The sequence below is a fragment of the Leptonychotes weddellii genome, chromosome 11 (assembly GCF_054177405.1).
Source record: "Leptonychotes weddellii isolate Sample4059 chromosome 11, ASM5417740v2, whole genome shotgun sequence".
Classification (NCBI taxonomy): Eukaryota; Metazoa; Chordata; class Mammalia; order Carnivora; family Phocidae; genus Leptonychotes; species Leptonychotes weddellii.
Genome location: NC_138379.1, coordinates 57,266,329 through 57,286,774, shown reverse-complemented (window position 1 = coordinate 57,286,774; position 20,446 = coordinate 57,266,329). Strand labels below are relative to the sequence as shown.

General features: G+C 38.8%; 1 protein-coding gene across 9 annotated transcripts in view; it reads left to right on the top strand.

Moving 5' to 3' along the window:
• Positions 1–6,481, top strand: part of LOC102730560 (phosphatidylinositol-binding clathrin assembly protein) — a 41,804-nt gene extending 35,323 nt beyond the window's left edge. For 7 of the 9 annotated variants that reach the window (XM_081798988.1, XM_081798987.1, XM_031031118.2 and 4 more), the window contains 2 exons: positions 3,758–3,860; positions 5,119–6,481. In XM_081798988.1, the coding sequence (XP_081655114.1) occupies positions 3,758–3,850 (93 nt within the window). In that variant the 3' untranslated portion in view covers positions 3,851–3,860; positions 5,119–6,481. The remainder of the gene's footprint in view (positions 1–3,757; positions 3,861–5,118) is intronic. The other 2 variants (XM_081798991.1, XM_081798990.1) reach the window with 1 other exon arrangement.
• Positions 6,482–20,446: the final 13,965 nt, after the last annotated feature.

Sequence of the window (20,446 nt, the reverse complement as noted above, 5' to 3'; positions counted from 1 at the left end):
TCAAAACAGTCTTAAAGGGAGATAGAATATTGGGTCTAGATATATCTAAGCCCCATTTATAGAAGAGCCAGGATTAGATTCAGTGCTATCTTTCTGTAAAACTCGGCTCTGTCATCCCAAAGGAAGTATACCCATTTTTCTCTTAAAATGTTGACTTTGCTTCTCTAACAAAGACAAAGTGAGTCTCTACAGCATTGCTATGTGGTATCCAGGCTTTTGGGTGACTGCAGAATTCAAATGGAAAGAAAAGATGTGGCAGAGTTTCTTCTCTAAGAATGTTAAGCACAGCCAGTGATCTGTCAGAAGTTTATCCTTAAATAATTCAATTCTTTATTCTCCTATAAGCTTTTAGTTGCACTAGTCTCACTTTGAGACTGCTGTTACTTTCTTGTTCCGACCTGAAATTTTCTTTCTTTGGTGTTGAACATGAGTCTGATGAAGGAGTAACCATTTTTGTTTTATGACATTTGGTTTAGCAATAGAATTCTTTTTTTTTTAAATCTCTTAAGTATGTTTGACTTTTATTAAAGTTATGCTTTCTGTACTCTGCCTTTATTATACTAAACACATGCTACAACCAAAAAAATCTTTGCTTTTGACATAAAAGCAAAGATTTTTGGTAACATTAGAATTTTTTTCCCTTTCAACATTATATTTTAAAGGTTGATTAGAATGGAGGAAAAGAGTGGAGGAATTTCAGCTAAGAGTTGCCATCATCAATTATAAATCTTAGTATTTCTATTTATATGCTGCTCTTCTTTCACTGTTTCTCAATATTTTATTTTCCTATAAAATGAGAAAGGAAGACTAAGTATGTCTGTATTAGACTTAACAGTAAGAGTGACTACTCTTTAAAAGCATATTCAGGTGTGGTATAGGTCAGTTTGATTTGAATAATAACTGTGCTAATTTTTTAGCTCTGTGGGAATTGGTGTGGAGGTATTTGAAATAAATGAATAAATGAAAAAAAATAAAATGAATAAATGTTTTATTTAGTTTTTAAAGATTTCATTTATATATTTATGGGCAGGGAAGAGCTCAAGTGGGGGGAGGGAGAGCAAGAGAATCCTCAGCAGATTCTGCCCTGAGCATGGGTCTCAATCCCATGACCCTGAGATCATGACCTGGGCCGAAATCAAGAGTCCGACACTCAACCAACTGAGCCACGCAGGTGCCCCTGGATTTTTTTTTTTTTTTTTTTTTAAATAGGCTCCTTGCCCAGCATGGAGCCTTACATGGGGCTTGAACTCACCACCCTGAGACCAAGACCTGAGTGGAGATCAAGAGTTGGACACTTAACTGACTGCGTTCCCTCCCCACCCCATGTTTTGGGTTTTTTGTGATGGCATATTTGTAGTAGGATTTTTTTTTTTTTTTAAGAGAGCACACACGCCTAGTACTAGCAGCCCTACATAGTCTGATTTACTCATAGAATGATAAGTAAAGGAAGGTCAGCTCTTTTACTTACAGGTGACTTTTCAGACTTTTCCAGTCCCGCTGCTTCTTACCCACCAGGATCCTGTTGGCCCCTTCATGCTCTTCTGTTCTTCCTGCTTTCCTTGAGCAGTAATTGGGCTATTGCAGCATATTTCCTTTTCTTTTTCTTTATTTACTCTCAGAGTTGGCTACTTTCTCACCAGTGTATGGTGTGCCCGTGCTTTGATGCAGGTGACAGGAAGAGGCGGGCACAGGTGGTCCAGGGCTGCTTCGTGGCCCTGCCTTTAGCACACTGAGGTCAGCCAAACCAGTTTGGGCCATTGTTTCATGTGCTTGAGATGAGTTTGATGATATGGAGCTTATTACAGGGGTATTAGGTCTTTTTTTTTTTCATGTTTTAATTTGGCTACATATTTATAAATGAAAGTTATAGGTGTGTGGATTTTTCCAATTTAAGTGAGAATAGAAGCATTAGTTAGAAACTGGCACTTTTTTCTCCCCAAGGAAATTGATCCTCTAACATTTGTAAGCCTGTAGGACTTCTCTCTAGCAGTATGCGCTCACACATTGAGAAGAATAGAAGTGTTCCCTTTTAGCATATTCTTCGTGCATTTTCCTCTGGGACTGTCGGGTCTTCAGACTGCCATCCTCATGAAAACATGACTAAGACATTTTACTGTGGGGCTCTCGTAAGAGACTTGAGATTTTGGATGCACTCTATCCACAATAAGGGATTTTTGGTGTTTTTGTTTGAACTTCAAGTGAAAGAGAAAATCTGTTTTGTAGAGAAACCCAGTTAGTCTTAGACTCTGTCCAGCTCAGTGACTGGTGATTACTTTACTTAAAATCATTCTGCTTCTGAATGGTCATCCATGGTTGGTCTGAAGTGGGGAGGAGGAGACATCCTTCCAATTGTGTTGTACCTTACTTTGTCTCTACCGGCTGTTACTTGAATCCCCAAATCCAGACTGCTGCTCCGTCTTCCCATTTGTAGCTGCCTGTGTAAGTTCATCATCCTTTCCATTGTCTCTTTCCATTGTCTTTGAACATTTATTTTTGAGAACAAGGTACGGATTAGGACAATAGCTCAACCACTAAAATAACTGAAGATGATTTACAAACCTTTAAATTGCTTTTGGCATCACAACAACAAAGTGCATATACTTGTGATGTAATATTTGCTGAAAGTCATTGGCTATTCATTCTCTGTAGTGCTTTTCTTAAACAAATCAAAAGGTAGAAATGAGATCACTTTGAACCAGCAAAAACAGATGATGAGGATTGAAATCCGTTACAGGATTCAAATGTTGGAAATATGAATTGAAAATATTCCCACTTATACTTCAATTTAATATTCACTTGAACTCCCTAAAAGGACAGCTCATTTCATAACGCTTGCATGCCTCTGCAGTCTTATGCAGGGGGAGGAAAAAAAAAATTAAAAGTTTGTTCCAAACTAAAAGGATTTGTGTTTGGTTTGAAATATTCAAATTAGGTTTGGTGAAGGAGCTACACATATGAAAATGAACATTGTTATTCTTCAGGAACTGGCTGCCTTTGAGGGAATACTAATGATACGTTATTGAGTTTAATAAACTGTTTGCCTCACCGTATATTCAAATGAAACGATAGCAGCTAATTCCAAGAATCAAGCAAATGTAATCAAGTAGAAAACAAAATCAGTGATCTGAAGTATTCCCTATTTTCGGGGCATATGTGGGCAGTTAGACTAGGTGACCTCTAAAGTCACTTTTACTTCCCAGAGTATATGCATCAGCTATAGCACATCCAGAGAAAGAGCAGGAGACAACTCTATGTGAAAACAGTATGAGCACTGAGGACAAGACTTTCCACCTCTTAGGAAGGAAGGAAAGAATATTATAGATGGATGTATTGGGTCTGGACTGAGTTCAGAGTTTGCATAGCTTTTGACAAATAGCCTGGACACAGGAAGCCATCTTTCCTCAAAAAGAAAAAATCACAATTATGTACTTTCTTCCCCTCTTACCCCACCCACAATAGAAGTCTTAACTGTGGGTCAGCTTTTATCAACATTTTTGAGTAAAAAGACTTTATTCCTTTGGAATTTCAGAAACAAGAATTTGTTTTCTGAAAAACACATGCCATTGGATACCTTTAACTTGACATGTGATTGAAACTTTTGTTTTATAATAATTCCATTTTCTACAAAGGCTGCCTTTATATTTATTAAAGATGACAAAACAAAAACCACTTCTTCTTTCATTACATTTTCTGCTTTCATGTTCTGTCATTCAGAGATCTTTTTTTCTTTCCCTCTCTCTGTCTTCTTTTCCCCTAGCTGTCGGCAGCATCCAGCCCCTCCAGTCACAGTCCTCACAGAGCTTCAGGAAAGGACCCTTTTGCAGAGCTCTCTTTGGAGGATTTCTTATAAATCACTTTAGGTATTGCTGATTGTTGGGTGAGATGGGGACTTAAATACTTTAAAAGTTTATCAAATATTAAACACATTTCACTCTTCTCCTTTCTTTCTTTAAAGAACTCTAGGTTCTCGCTCTTCCTCCTCCTCCTCTATTCTTTAGGTGAAGAATAAAAATAGATCAAAATAGGACCTAAGGACAAACAACTTTTGGAAAATACCTTTAACGTAATTAGAAGGTGTGAAATCAAAGAACCATCTCTCATGTTTACATACAAGCATCCACTGCTCACAGCAGATGGATGGGATCAAATATACCACCCTTAAAAACTGGGTGTTTTCGTCAGTCTTAAAAGTTGTATGGAGAACAATGCAATTCTACATGTTGGATTAGAGCTTGACTAGGAGCATCTCTAGTTTGAATATAATGTCCCTGAACATGATTTGTGAAGAATTCATTTTAACAGTTTCTTTAAAGTGTTATATTTATGTGTGCCTTTTCATTTAAAAATAGTAACATTTTCCCCAAAACAGACTTTTTTTTTTTAAAGTTAAGGGCAAGCGAATACTTTATGCCCTTTTTGTTAGAATTCTGTTTGATCCACACTGCCTCTTTTTGTTGGAAGGTGGTGAAATTTGTTCTTCTTGGTGCTCTAGCCCCCAGTGTAGATAGAGCTTCTAGATCTTTGAAAGTTGAAAAATCTTCTGATTTGACAAGTTTATTAGCACATCTACTTCAGTAATGTCTTTGGATGAACAGTTTAAGGGATATCCTGAGTGAAATAATTGAGCAAACAGTGATGCCCTATTGAAAACTATTCCTTTGTAGATCTTTCGGATTTTTATCTATATTAGTAAAGAAATGATTTAGTAAGCATAATATTACTCTTCCCTTAATTACCTAATTTTATGATATCATTTGGAAATAAGTCAGATTGTGCTTCTCTGAATGAGATTTTCACATGGAATATTTGGGTTCATGGACAGATGTTCTGAACTTGTCATTGAAAAATTGTTCATTTATTTTCTTTCTTCCCCTGTCTCTTGGTTTTTAGTAATTAGAAAGATACATTTGGAAGTCCCTCTAATTATGCTTCAGATACTGAGTTCTGGCACATGATGAGCTGATACTGACTTGGTTTTGTAATTAGGGTTGTGATAAACATTCAGTAAATATTTCTGGGCCAATTGAATGGTAAAAGCTGCAGAGCATTTTTATTTGTGAGAAGACATCTTACAATGCAGTGAATGAACTTACACTCTTTTTTTTTTTTTTTTTTCAGATACAGTTTATGTAACTAGATGGAAGAGAATGGAATTATTTCAAAAAGACAAGTGCTCAAGCAGCAAATACTTTCACTTCCAGCAAAATCCAAACTGCTGTCTCTTAAAACTCTCTTCTTCCATTAGAATGCTACAGTAACCCAGTGAAGGCCCATGAAGGAAATTGGGACTAGTCTATAGGAGAACGTATCAATACAGTTTATAAAGCCAAGAATTGCCATGATTTCAGACTAAGATCTGTCTTTTTGGTGACTAACCCTTCAGTTCTTTCAACTCTTATTAATACCCATAATCAGTAACCTACCAAGGAAAGCCCTTATTTGGAAAGTGTGAAATTTGTATTTGGAAAAGCTGCCTGGAGAGAAGAGCTTGTCCTTTACTGTAATGCAATAGGACTCTTTTGGGGGGGATCAAAATCATAATTCTTAATTATGCAGTATCTTTCTTTTCTCCAGTCCTCACAGATACAGAAACAGTAACTAAAATTAACTTTTCTTTTAAAAAAAATTATATATTCAGTTTGCAGTAGACATTCCTTAAGTATTTGTATTTATTTATGATTATCAATTTACGTAACATTAATATTATATCAGACCTCCTTATGAAAATGAGTATGGATGTACACAGTATGTTTGATTTTTATCCATAAAAGTGAATCTGATTCAGAATGCTTTTCAGCTGACATACAGAGCACTAAATATTTTAAGGCAAGTCCATAGGTCTGAATCGCTTAAGAATTCTCAGTCTCTATGGGATTTAGGGAAGCATTATAAATGCATTAATCCTTATAGTCAATTCTGTGCCTAGGATTTTGCAAGGGAACAGTTCACTGACTAGGAAAAGCACTACATTTTAAATTCAGCATTAGTGCATTGGGAAGGAACTTTACTGCTTGTGCTTGGCATGTCATTATTTTCCATTTGACATTAGGGCCTTTCCAAAATGAATGTGAGGAATTGCTTTCACTTCAAGACTTTCCTTCTTTTCAGTAAAACTCTGGGAGGTGTTATGGGGGGAGGGAGGGGACAAAATCCTTGAAACCTTTTATTTGGCTCATGCCTTGTTATGATCATGTACCTTTTAAATAAGGGGAAATAGTATCTTTAAAGTTAATGTCTAGCCAACAGTTTAGTTAACGAAGAATTAAACTGCACTGTTGATCGGTGCTTTGTGTAAATACATCTTAACGTTTTGGTTGAGAGGGGCCTTAAGAAGGACAGTTCGTTGTAGGAAAGCAATTCTGTACATGAGTTTAAGCATACTTGTTGCATTGTCTCTGCAGATTCTATTTTTGTTTACAATATTAAAATGTATGTTAGCAAAAATGGGTGGATTTTCAAATAAAATGCAGCTTCCACAAAACTTTTTGTTATGGTATTCTGGTCTGAGGTGCTTTTTTTTTTTCTTTATCATCAGTATCATTATTTTTTGCTAGTAAAAATATACACAGGTGATTATATTTGCTGATTTAATAAAATGTAAATTTTATTTGTTTTAACTTAATTTCCTAAAAGATTTATCTTTGTACCTTTTGTTACCTTCTAGATTCTTATTGATAAACTAAACTACTTATTAAAATTGTTGATTTTTGTCTTTGATCAGATGTCTTCGGTCAGGTAAGTATAAAGGGAGAAAATGCTTGTGTCTGGCACATTGATGCATGTGATTATTCTGCCAAAGACACCTCTGACTATATCATGTTTCATATTAAATAGTAAGTAGGATTCAGAGTACATGATGGAGGGATTAAAGACTTTGCATTGATAAGTGTCTGCATTATATTTGCCGTGGTTGGAAAAAGTATCTTTAGCCAATATACTTTGTTAATTTTACTAGTTTCTGAGTTTCACTATTATTAAACCATTTTCATATAAACTGGGAAATTGTATTTTCGTAGTAGGTTTAATCACAGTATAACAAGTGAGGTAAATTAGCTGTTGTATGTTTAACTATATTAGGTTCTAAACCTGCACATGCCCACACCATCTTAGTACCCAACTACCAAGTTGGCAGTGGCTACAGAGGGAGGTAAGATTATTAGCTGCAGAGGGCAGCTGTACTCGTTGCAAATCATTTTCAAAATTAGTTTTTTGCTGTTTACTTAACATTATCATTCAAACTTTTCTTAAAGATATCCTTTTCTTAACCAGTGACTATGAGAGTCCATATTTAGGAAGAGGCCTTATGTTAGATTAGGAATTTTTTCTCCACAAACAAAACATGACCCCTGGAAAAGAGGCCTTTATGGGGTAAGTTTCTCCTTGAACTAAAACAATTTTAAGTCTCTTCCCTTCTTCATTGTCATCAACAAACATGTTTCCAAATTCTGAGAATTCAGAGTACTGATACAAATGCTTATTTAACACTCAGTGGAGAGAAAAACATCTCTACATTCAGGATGAGTGTGGTGCCATGTGTTCGGCAGTGGCTGGGTCACAGAGTGAATGGAGAGGCCACAGCACTCAGCCAGATGAACTTATTCTTACCTTACAGAAAAGATAGCTTCACAGATTCCATCAATGGCCACTGCAAATAGCTTAGTTCTTTGTTCAGCCATACTTGCTACCTTCCATGGATCTGACTGGCCTGGAATTCAGCTGTCTGAATAGGCTCTGAATGGAAAGGCTGCAGTATCATCTTCCATTTTGGTGTGTCACCAATCAGAAATGTTTTCTAGGGGCGCCTGGGTGGCTCAGTCGGTTAGGCGGCTTCGGCTCAGATCACGATCCCAGGGTCCTGGGATCGAGTCCCATGTCAGGTTTCCTGCTCAGCGGGGAGCCTACTTCTCCCTCTCCCTCGCCGCCCCTCCTGCTTGTGCTCTCTCACTCTCTCTCTTTCTCTGTCAAATAAATAAAATCTTTTAAAAAAAGTTTTCTAAGTCTCTAGCTAGTATTTCTAATTTTGGTGTAAGCATTTAGTAAATGTCCCGTTTGTTATTGATGGTGGCATACAGGTGTAGTATTTATTCAGGATGAAACTACCCACGTTGTCAAAAGTTGTGTAAAGTTCTTTCTGTGGTATTGGGGGACAGAGCAGGTATGACTGTCTTCAGGCAGAGTAATAGGTTACACTGATAGTAGACAGCTATGAAAAAAAAGGGAAAGTTTTATAGAAGCTTCATTTTCTAGTAAGTTCTTATTTAAAATAGCTCTTCCTTTATCTGCTACCAAAAATAATTTTAAGGTTGGTTTTGAAATAAAAATTGCTGTGTGAGAATCACCCGGGATGCTAACCCTAACCCAGTCTGAGCATTCCAGTCAGGCACCCTCCCTGTCTCCCTTGAGCCTGGGCACTTGGCAGCTGCCCTGTATTCCCAATTAAACAAGCTCTGGGTTATCATGCCCTTGACCCTTGACTGGGACTGTAGGGAAGAAAGTATCAATAGAGAAATAGACAATCCCCACTCCCCACCATGCACCTGGACTCCAGACTGCACTAATGTGCAGAACTTAATGATTTGATTTCCTTGGACTCTCAGGAACACTACATGGAAGCATCTGGCACACCACATTGGCGCTGCCAGCTAACTTAGTGGCCATCTTAAAAGGCACAAAATGAAATCTGCACTTCGTTGGTCATTTATGTCCTGAAGTAGGGTAAGAACTGAAAAGCTTTTTGCTTCCATGTGATTACATATTAAAGGAGGCTCAAAGGGCCAGGAAGAGGCAGGTCGAGGCACTGCAATAGGAGGGGAAAGATGCCAGATAAGTCCAGCAAGGATGGCTGTGCCCAGTGCTTGGTGTTCAGAACACCTATTGCTAGGAGCTAATCTTTGATAACTGCTCTGATACGCAGAACTTAATTTATGATGGACAGAATTTATATCACATGTGGGTCCAAAGTGGAAATGAAAGATATGACAGTTTATCTTAACAGAGGTTAAACTGGTGTCATACTGGCTTAAAAAACAAGAATACAATAGGATAAAGAAATGATAGAAAACATATAAAAGTCTCTGTCCCCTGTTCTTGGCATAGAGCTCCTAAGACCACACTAGGAACGTCTTTTGTTTTAATTGGTCTTTGACCCTGGTTCCTGATACAAAATTACTGAATTCCTTGGAATTTCCTGGGTGACAGGGGTGTCTTTTAATGAAGCAGCTCTTGGTGGGCTCCTGGATAGCTTCAGGATGAGGGCTGGTCGCCAGAAAGACCAAGCTGTCATGAGAAGCTTGCACTTCAACCCAACCACATCCTTCAGAATAGAGGGACTAGAGACTGAGTTAATGATTGAACATGCCTATGTTGATGAAGCCTCCATAAAAATTCCAATACTAAGGGATCTGGAGAGCTTCCAGGTTGGTGAAAAAAATACACTTGCCAGGAGGGTGGTGTACCCCACCTTCACAGGGACAGAAGCTTACTCTCAGACTAGGTATCTACATCTGGCCATTATCTTTATCCTTTATTATATCCTTTATAATACTGGCAAACATTTGGTGGTTCCCTGAATTCTGTGAGCCATTCAAGTAAATTGCCAAACCCACAGGAACCCTCATTTATAGCTAGTAAGTGAGAGGTACAGGTGACCACCTGGACTTGAAGTTGGGATCTGGGGCATTGGGGAAATGTGGGCCTTCTTGTAGGACTGAGCCCTTCACCTCTGGGGTCTGCACCAACTCTAGTTAGCATGAGAGTTGAATTCTAGGGTACCCAGCTGGTGTCCTATAATTATTTGGTGTGGGAAATCCACATGTCTGGTGTCAGAAGTATTTTACGAGAGTAAAGGAGAAATACAAGTGTTTTTCTCATGCATTTAGTAAACTTAGTAACTGAGGTGTCCATGTGGTAGAGACCGCATTTCAGAAGAATAAAGATAAGAAGATGGACTATTTAATAAGCGGTTTTAACGGACACCATATATCTGGGGAAGGGTGACAGAATTCCCTCCCAACATAAACCAATATAAATTCCAAATGGGTTAAAGAGTGTAAATGTAAAGAATTAGAAAGATGAAGAAAATATAGGTGACTGTCTTAGAAGGGAAAGGATATGATAAAAACAGTTCATCAAAGAAGAACTGATGATCAATGAAAAAATGAATCTAATAGTAACTAGAAAATTCAAATGGGAACAATAGAGCTTTCCAAGTGTAAGGACATTCTCAGTGCTTTTGTATGTATTTGTTCATTTAATCGAGTCTATGGAGAAGGTACCTTTGTAATATCTATTTTATAGATGAGGAAACTAAAGCCTAGAGTACCTCACTGTGTGATCTTTATCAACTAAGTGAGCTGCAATCCTGAGCCTCTGTGGTCTGGCTATAGGTCTGCTCATGACCACTTAGCTGTATGCTGGTGTAGGAGGATGCCATTTTGCCTATCAGAAAGCATTTATATAACAGCACAGGCAGGAGTGCATGGGGTCTGATTGCTAATTTAAAGCTGAGGTGAGTATAAGCTATACAGCTTTTCTGGATGGAAGTTAAGAGTTGTCAGAAGTCTTGAGAGTTTCTACCCCTGATCCAATAATTACACTTTTAGGAAATTTACCCAGGGAAATAACCTGGGGATGGGGTCTTGGCTAGGGAACTTGCCTTGAATTGTTGCATAGCACGTAAGTTTAAAATCAGGAATTGCCCATATTGAAGAATAGCAAGTCAGATTAGTAGGTAGGATGCCATACCTTGAGACCATCTGTGAAACAAAACAACCTTGCTCTCATGGGTCGGTTTACATCAGCGGATAGTAGACAATTAGAGACTCAGTGCAGATTTTTATTGCTATTCCAGATTAAAAACCAGTCTACACTACCAGGCTGTGCCAATTCCCAGGCCAACCAAAAGTAGGAAGAGCTGTTTTCCCCCTCAGGAGGGTTTGTCTGCGGGTGATGAGGTGGAGAGAGGGAGTTGTCACTGAAGACAGGAGGAATACTGGTCCAAGGTGCTTAGGAGAACAAAATTCTCTACCAGTCACCCAACAGAGAAGAGGGCTTTACATTCATCAACATGAGTTTTACTGTCCTAGAAGATTTAGGAGGTAAGTGGAACTCTCCAGTTTCCTTGTCCTGTGTTAAGGGAAACTAGAGGACCCACAAGGCATTTTTAGTTTCACATTTATCAAGCAGCTTCTCAGACATAGTTTCATGATTGCAACCCTTAACATACATGTTTCACAAAGTTTCTACACTTGGTAATTTTCTCCCCAAATGTAGCATGGGTGATCCATCACATGGGGATTCGTGTGTCTGATTGGCTGCAGCGCTCCCCTTCAACCCTGCACTTTGTTGCAATCCTTCAGTGTACCTGTGTGGCTCAGTGCTCACCATGTGATCAGGGCCTATAACAGTTCCAACTTTTCTCACACCTCCATTCTTGAAACTTCTGCTCAGACTTTTTCTCTTTACTGTCTCTTAATAGAATTCTGGAGTTCCCTGCCCCTTTGTCTCTATATTTTTTACCTATTTTGCCCGTTTGAGTACTGTCACTCCTGGTAGGGAAAAACTAGCATCTCTGTTCATTTTTAGGGGCATTGTGAATTGGACAGCCCTTTCAGAAAGTCATAAAAATGCTTTTATACTTTGTAGTTCCATTTCTGGAAATCTGAAGAAATTAATCCAAAGTATGGAAAACAGTTTATGTGGAAAAATACCCATCACAAGTGATTGAGATTACCAAAGAAACAACCATGAAGTAAGGGGAAGTTCAATGATGAGTCCCCAGAGAATATCTCCATTTTTAAGGGCTAGTATAGGATTAATGGAGACCAGGAAAAGAACAGAGCTGGAGATTAACTATTTTCAAAAGGACAGGAGCTAACATGCTGGTGAGGATGTGGGGAAGGAGGGAACCCTGTGTGCTGTTGGTGGGAATGTAAACTAGTACAGTCACTATGGAAAACAGAATGGAGTTTCCTCAGGAAATTAAAAATAGAGCTATCCTAGGATCCAGCAATCCCACTTTGGGGTATATATCTGCAGGTAACAAAACCATTATCTTGAAGTAATATCTTACTCTCCTGTTCACTGCAGTATTATTCACTATAGCCAAGGAATGGAAGCAACCTGAGTGTCCATCAGCAGGTGAATTGATTTAAAATTATAGTATATATACACAGTGGAATATTACTTATTCTTAAAAATGAAGAAAATTCTGTCATTTTTGACAACATGGATGCTAAGTGAAAAAAGCCAGACAAAGAAAAACTAATACTGCATGGTCTCACTTACTTGTGGATTCCAAAAAAAAAGTGAGGGCAGGGGGAGCCAATAGAAACAGAATAGAAAAATAATAGAAACAAAATGGATTGAGGAAATAAGGAGAGGTTGGTAAAAAGGTGCAAAGTTTAAGTTAAAGAAGAATAAGGTCTGAGGATCTAATGTATAACATGGTGACTGTAGTTGATAACACTGTCTCATATAATCGAAATTTGCTAAGAGAATAGGACTCAAATGTTCTGCCCCGCCACCGACAAAAAGGTAAATATGTGAGGTGAGGGATGTGTGTATAACTCTGGGAGGAATCCGTTCACAAAGAATATATATATCAAACTATCACATCGTATACTTTAGTTTTAAATGTTGTCAGTTATACCTCAAGGATAAAAGAGGATGCACTAGTAATGTTAATTCCTTAGAGTAGAAGTTAAGGACGTTTAAAAAAGAGACAATGAGCTAAGCAGCAAAATCAGCGGGAGCAAGAGAAATGCTGAGTGGTTAGGACTGGAGATGAGACGGGGTAAGTGAGGAAAGAGAGCCTGGGGTAGGAACATACACAGAGGACAATTTGCATGAGATTCCTCGATGAAGAGCATTCTTGTCTTCTGAGAGCATTTCCACCACTGAGTGAGGCCCCTGCTGCTTGATGAGACAGTGGGAACAGTGGGGACCCTGCAGCCATGTGTAAGTGTAAACCTGAGTTTGGACGGCTTATATACTCTGCCTGTGCCTCAGTGTCTTCATCTGTAAAATGGCATAATGATACCTACCTCACAGGACTGTTGTAGCTAACAGATTAATAAATGGAGGCATTTAGAACATCCTGTGATAGAAGTTTCAATACACTTAACTGGGATACAGACTAGCTTGTGGTCAAGAGCCTGGATGTTTTGAGGGTAAAAATCTGTGTAAATTCTGACTTAATAGCTGGGGGACTTTGGGAAATTTACTAAATTTCCCTCTGCCTGTTTCTTGTTGGTAAAGTGAGAATAATTGTAGACCCATCACATGGGATTATAGAAGGACTGACTAGGTTAATATATGTGAAGTGCATATAATAAGCACATTTAAGTGTTTGCTATTGTTAGTATTACTGAAGAGGCTTTTAAAACGTCAGTGTTTGGGATTGTTCACCCTGCCCTGTTTGCATTGTGCTGATATCAGCCCAGTGCTCTGCTGGAGGTAGCAGGAGCAGATTCCAAAGCAAAACCCCGAACCTCTAACCCCGCACGTCCTCACACAAGCAGGAGTCCTTGGTTCTACGGCAGCTGAAGTAAATCTAGAGTCTGGTGTGACACACATTTTTGAAAACAGCCAGCCCCACTCATTTGAGCATACTTAGGTCAGCAGCTTTAGATGCTCTCAGATAAAGCAGAGTATTTTCTAAAGTCATTGGAGCCGCCTCCCGCCACTTTTTTCTTTTTAACAAAACATAAATACCTAAGTTTTGCTTAGTGTCTTAGAGACTATGTTTTCCTATCGGAAACATTGACTTCTTGTGAGGTAAATATTCACGTTTGTCCCTGTATTAGGATTAGAGTTGGCTTGTGTATCACAGAAAATTCACACTAACAATGATTGACACAGGACAAATTTATTTTCTCTCTCACATAGAAGTCTGAGCCGGCATAGCCGCTTTGCTCACCGGACTGGCAGGTGTCTACTTTCAGGTACAGGTAGGTGTCTTGCTGCTCCATAGCCCTTGAGGCCGCTCCTTGCATCTTAAAATCCATTGCAGCAGGATGGAGGACGTGGGGAGAAAGGGAGAGGAAGACAGGACCCAGAAATTGTGCGCAGTTTCTCACATTCCATTGGCCAGAACTTTGTCATGTCGCTGCAAGGGAGTATGGCAAGTAGTCTTTAACTTCAGTGATCATGTACTGAGCTAGAAATGGCTAAACCAAGGCATTATTATAGTGGGAGGGGGACAGGAGATCTTGAAGGCCTACTAGCAGGCACTGTCATAGTCATACAATTTTTATTAAAAGAATTGCTAACTTCTTGAGCCTTTTTCTGATCAATGACTTTAAAACCTTCCCATGCCACATATTGTAAGTTGAGATCTGAGATATACTAAAAAAAGAATTATAGCTTATAGTTTTAGAATGGAAATAGTTCAAAGAAATTAAATTTAAAAAGTATCAAATGCTTAAAAATGAGAAAGAAGCAAATCCAAACTGCTAGTGCTCAGTATGTGTTAGCAGACGTGTTGGAAATGTGCACCTTCCCCCAGATTTTAGGCCCAGCAGTAGTCCACGTTGACGGTTTTACATAGAGCACAAAAGTCACAGAAGTCACTTCTTCAGTGGCTAGGAGAAAATAACTGATGCAAAGATGAACTCTGACAGTCAAAGGACATCAAAGATTGAAGTGAATCTCACACTTGGGCCGTGTGAAGCTCACATGAGCTCAAATGAAGCCAGGGCACGCCATCCCTCTGATTTGGTGTCTGAGGGCTTTAAGGTAAAAATGCCTTGCTGACCTCAGTTAGTCATACAGAGGGGAATCCAGCATAGTTCATTTTCATTCCTCTTAGGAGGGAAATGTTGCAAGGCCTAGCATATTTTTATAGCTGAGACTATACAAAAAGATGGCCCAAACCCAAGAAGGCAAGAGGTCAGTGAGTTGAGCACCCAGCTTGAGGAAGGAAATGCTGACAAAACTTTTTACCAAGAATCTGAGGATATCTGAATCTGCAGTCCCTTTCAAACTCATTCACTCTGCTGGAAACCTGAAAACATTTCTACGTGAAGAATCTTTAAAAGCATCTTGAAGGTTTTTAGCGCTTACTCAGATCATAAGAACAGAATGACCGAAAACATAACCAACCGAAAGAGTCATAGTTTAAAAAAAGAAAGAAAGAAAAAGCAGCCTTTCTGGGAACTTGAGCCTCATAAAGTCACAGGAATAGGAAATGGAAATACTTAATCTAGTTAAAGTCACTAATATTTAGAAAGCCTCTGCTGCTTGAGGGCACATTTCCTTGCATCTAGTGCTAAAGCCAGTTTTATTCCAAGAAAAATACAGAGAACTGTTGTGTTGAGCTCTAATAAAATAAGGAAGGATCAAGCAGGCCTTTAACAAACAGCCCTTTATTGCCACAAAAATCCCCTGGCCTCCCTGTTCCCTGAATCGCTCTAGTGTCTGGCTATAGGACTCAAAAAGAAACAAAAATGTTACCACTGACACACGGTGTCCTCCCTGCCTCCCCCACACTCGTAAGAATTTTGGAATTGGGTTTACTACTGGTCCCTACAGCCTGATGTAAGATCAGCAGATCCTGGGTAAGGCCTCTTAGAGCCCTCACACCAGGCGGCAGCTGAGTGCCTCTCCCCCAGCCAGCTCAGGACAGAATGAACCCCTTCACACAGCCGTCCTCAGAGACTGGTCAGCGCCTCACAGCATGTGATGGATGGGGCACAGGCACTCTCTATACCTTCACGTGAGTGCACCACAGAGACAACCAGACATCCTGGGCCTTACCACCAGAGACTCCTGTCAAATGCCAGTCATTATTTCAGCTGTCATACATTGCATGTCTAGTGTGTGCAGGTTATAGGTCCTCTTTTAAAAAAATTTTTTTAAATTTTTTGAAGATTTTGTTTATTTGAAAGAGAGAGCAAGAGAGAGAGAGAGCACAAGCAGTGGGGAGGGGCAAAGGAAGAGGGAGAAGCAGGCTCCCCGCTGAGCAAGGAGCCCGATGTGGGACTCGATCCCAGGACCCTGGAATCATGACCTGAGCTGAAGGCAGATGCTTAACTGACTGAGCCACCCAGGCGCCCCACATGTCCTCTTTTTAATCCTTGAAAAAATCCTGCAATGTGAGAATTAGGTTCATGTAATATAGAAGCAGAAACCAGGCTTAAGAGAGGTTAAGTGACTGCCCAAGATTCAAGGTAGCCAGCCTGACTCCACAAAATGTGTTTTCCCATACTCTACCTTATTTCGTTACATCTCCTTAATTTCTTCAAATTTATCTAATTCCTGGCCCAAAATAAGCAATTTCCTAGCCTAAGGCTAAAGCTGCTGACACTCAGTCTCTACCCTTCCGCCCCCAAAATCTTGAATGGCAGCATATGAAACTCACATGCTTGGTTATTCTGAAAACTGAAACCACTACATAAAATCCTTCCAAACTCATCTTAAATTTCTTTTCCAAACTTATCACTAAGGGTGCTAAAAATAGAATATTTCAAGTTAAATACAACCACCTGCCACACCTAGAATATCTTGTCCTGCCTTCTCCCCCCGTTCTTGCTTCCTTCTTTGCTGCTGGTATGAAGAGCGAAAGCAATTTTCATAGAGCCACCAGGCTCTCTTACTGGACCATTAGCATCTTGAAGAAAAGGACAATTTCATTTTGCCTCCCTGATGCCTTACACACAGTGCCTGGCTGGAAGGACTTGTTTGATAAATGCTTCCTCAAGTGAGTAACACTGATAGGAAGTTCACAGTGGTACAGCAATTTGTTGAGATTTGCTTTGTAATGTCTCACAAAGCTACCCACCCTACACTGTTTAGAATTTGGGTTGTTAAAAAAACCCTGCAGATTTTTTTAGAGACAGTGCCATTCTGCAAATTCTTTTTTTATTTTATTTTATTTTATTTATTTATTAGAGAGAGAGAGAGAGCACAAGCAGAGGAAGTGGCAGGCAGAGGGAGAAGCAGGCTTCCCGATGAGCCAGGAGCCCGATGTGGGGCTCGATCCCAGGACCCTGGGATCATGACCTGAGCCGAAGGCAGCCACTTAACTGACTGAGCCACCCAGGCGCCCCCATTCTGCAAATTCTAAACACAAGAAATGATATTAACAGAAGGAAAGAACATTCTTCCCTTTCCTTTTCCAAAGGATGCCTTTTCTTCTCTGACATTTTCTTGGCAACAAAAAAGACTTTTAGCCATTTGATATTTTCTTCCAATTCAAATTCACATTGTGAAGTAAAAACTGCCACAACTAACAAGTTAGTGCTGGAATCCTACCATGTTATGCCTGGCTTGTTTTCATAATCTCATGGTCTGACCTTTCCAAGAGTGAGAGAAAAACAGTGTCAGTTTCTGCTGACCTACTAAAACCAGTGGGCTGTCACATAGCCTCTGTTTTTTGGTTTACTGGAAGGTCTTTGATTTGTCCCAGTGGAAAGGCAGTAAGTTTTTTTTTTTTTCTATCTGAGAAAAGTAAAGATAAATCTTATCTATAAAAAGTTTACCTTTCTTTCTTAAAAAGAAAATTGGCAAATCTGCTCCATATTGTTACTAACTTTTCCAAGGACATTTCTGTTTCTGTTGACCGCTGAAAGACCACCCTAACAAAGTCTGCCTTCCTGTCAGGAAACACTCTCACTGCTGTTCACACTGCAAGATGTAAGCATGGCCTTTCCACTCTGTCACTTTATGGAATGGATTGGAAGATAGGTATTTGGGGGACATTTTGGGGGGTAACTTTTTAAAGTATAAAACGTATCAGTCAAGTATACAAATCTTCAGTGTCCTGCTTAATGTTTATGAAGTGAACCATCCATGTTAACTGCCACTCAGATCAAGATTACCAGAAAACTCCTTCATGTACCATCCTAGTCATTCCCTACCACAAAGGTAACCACTATTCTTTTTTTCTGGGGGGTGGGGAGAAAAATAGACTTTATTTACAAGTAATAACATTTAGAAAAGATCCATCCCTGGCCCTTAAAAACCTTCCCATCACTCCAAGTCCCACCCCAGTGTAAGTCTGGGGAAGGTGGGGTATGAGCTGCAGCTGAAGGCTGCCCCCACCCCCACCCCCGCTGCTGCACCCAGGCTCGGGGCCCATCTGTTCTGGAAAAGAGCATCGTCTGGGCATCTGAGCCCTTGGGTAACCACTATTCTGACTTCTGTCATTAAGGTTAGTATGCCTGTCCTGTTTTGTGTAAATGGCATCATACCATATGTGCTCTTTTGTGTCTGCCTTCTTTCATTCAATCTTACGTATATAAGATTGAGCTATGTAGCTATATTTGGCACTAGTTTATTCTTTTTCATTGCTGTATAGTATTCCACTGTGTGACTCTATATATAGATTTTTATATATATAAATACGTATGTGTACGTATGTGTACATATACACATTCTACTACTGACAGCCATTAGGGTTGTTTCAGATTTTGACTACTATCAGTAAAGCTGCTAGGAATATTGTTATTGTGTCTTCTGGTAGACATAAGCACTCATTTTTATTCCATATTAAGCCAAGAGTGGAACTGCTGAATCATGACATATATGTATGTTCAGCTTTAATAGATACTGCCAAACATATTCCAAAGTGTTTGTGCCAATTTATGATTGCACCAATGATTATATGAGAGTTCAAATTGCTCCATATTTGCTGAAAAACAAGACTTGTTTGTCAATATTTGCTGTTTTTAACTTAATTTTAGCCATTCTGATGCATGTATAATTGTATTTCATGGTTTTAATTTGCCTTTCCCTGATGAGTAATAATATCAATCTTCTTTTATGCTTATTAGTCATTAGGATATACTCTTTTGTGATGTGCCTATTCAAATCTTTTGCTCATTTTTCCCTAAAATGGTTGTCTTTTTTCCTATTGATTTGTAAAAGTTCTTTATATATTTTAGATATTTCTTTGTTAGATATATGTATAGAAAATATATTCTCCCAAGATGTGGCTTGCCTTTTGACTCTTAATGGTATCTTTTAATGAAAAGAGACTATAATTTTCATGAAATTCAATTTATCAGTTTATGATTAGTGATTTTTATGGCATTTCCCCCACCGCCCCCCGGGGAGTAGGTGACACAGGAAGCAGTAGACTTGGGGGAGGGGGCATGTGGAGCACAGCCAAATCCACATTTACCCACCTACCAGATATAGATGTCAATTCAAGCATAATAATGTTAGATTATTAATTTCTATGAACAAAAACCTGCTGGAATTTTTCTTGAGATTGCACTGAATCTACAGATATAGGAAGAACTTGCATCTTAACTCTTTTGAATCTTCCAATCCATGATGATGGTGTATGTCTCTATTCCCCATTTATTTAAGTCTTTAATTTCTCTCAACAATGTTTTACAGTCTTCAACATGGAAGTCTTCTTGCTCATATTTCATTAGACGTATTTCTTGATTTTGATGTTTTTGATGTTATTACAAATGATTTAAATTTTTCCCAATTGTTTGCTGCTAGTACAAAGAAATACAATGGATCTTCTGGACCTGTACCCTGTGACTTTGCTAAAATTCACTTATAAATTCTATTAGTTTGTAGATTACTTCGGATTATCTACATACAGAAACTTGACATCTATAAGTAGTAGAGTTTGCTTCTTCCTTTCTAATCGCTATGCTTTTTTTTTTTTTAAAGCTTTTATTTATTTATTTGACAGAGAGAGACACAGCGAGAGAGGGAACACAAGCAGGGGGAGTGGGAGAGGGTGAAGCAGGCTTCCCGCAGAGCAAGGAGCCCAATGCAGGGCTCGATCCCAGGACCCTGGGATCATGACCTGAGCTGAAGGCAGATGCTTAGCGACTGAGCCACCCAGGCGCCCCTCTAATCTCTATGCTTTTATTTTCTTTTTCTTGCCTTTATTGAACTGGCTACAACTTCAAGTTCCATTAAATACTGTTGAATAGAAGTATGATGGTGAAAATATGTGTCCTGTTCCTGACCTCAATGGGAAAAGGTTAATATTTCACTATTAGGTGCAATGTTAGCTATAGTTTTTTTTTTAAGATATTCCTTGCTTGCTAAGAGCTTTATCATACTATTATGAATTTTTATCACAGTATTGAATTTTATCAAATGCTGTACCTATTGAGATGATCATATGAGTTACCTATGTTCCATTCATAATACCCTTGATTTTAAATTTTGAGATATAAATTCACATGCAATTGTAATGGGCATTAAGGAGGGCACGTGATGTGATGAGCACTGGGTGTTATACGCAACTGATGAATCATTGAACACTGCATCTGAAACTAATGATATGTTGGCTAATTGAATTTAAATTAAATTTAAAAAGATAATATGACTTCTTTGCACAAATGTCTGTTCATGTCTTCTGCCTATTTCTTTATTGGATTATTTGTTCTTTGGGTGTTGAGTTTGAGAAGTTCTTTATAGATTTTGGATACTAGCCCTTTATTTGATATGTCATTTGCAAATATCTTCTCCC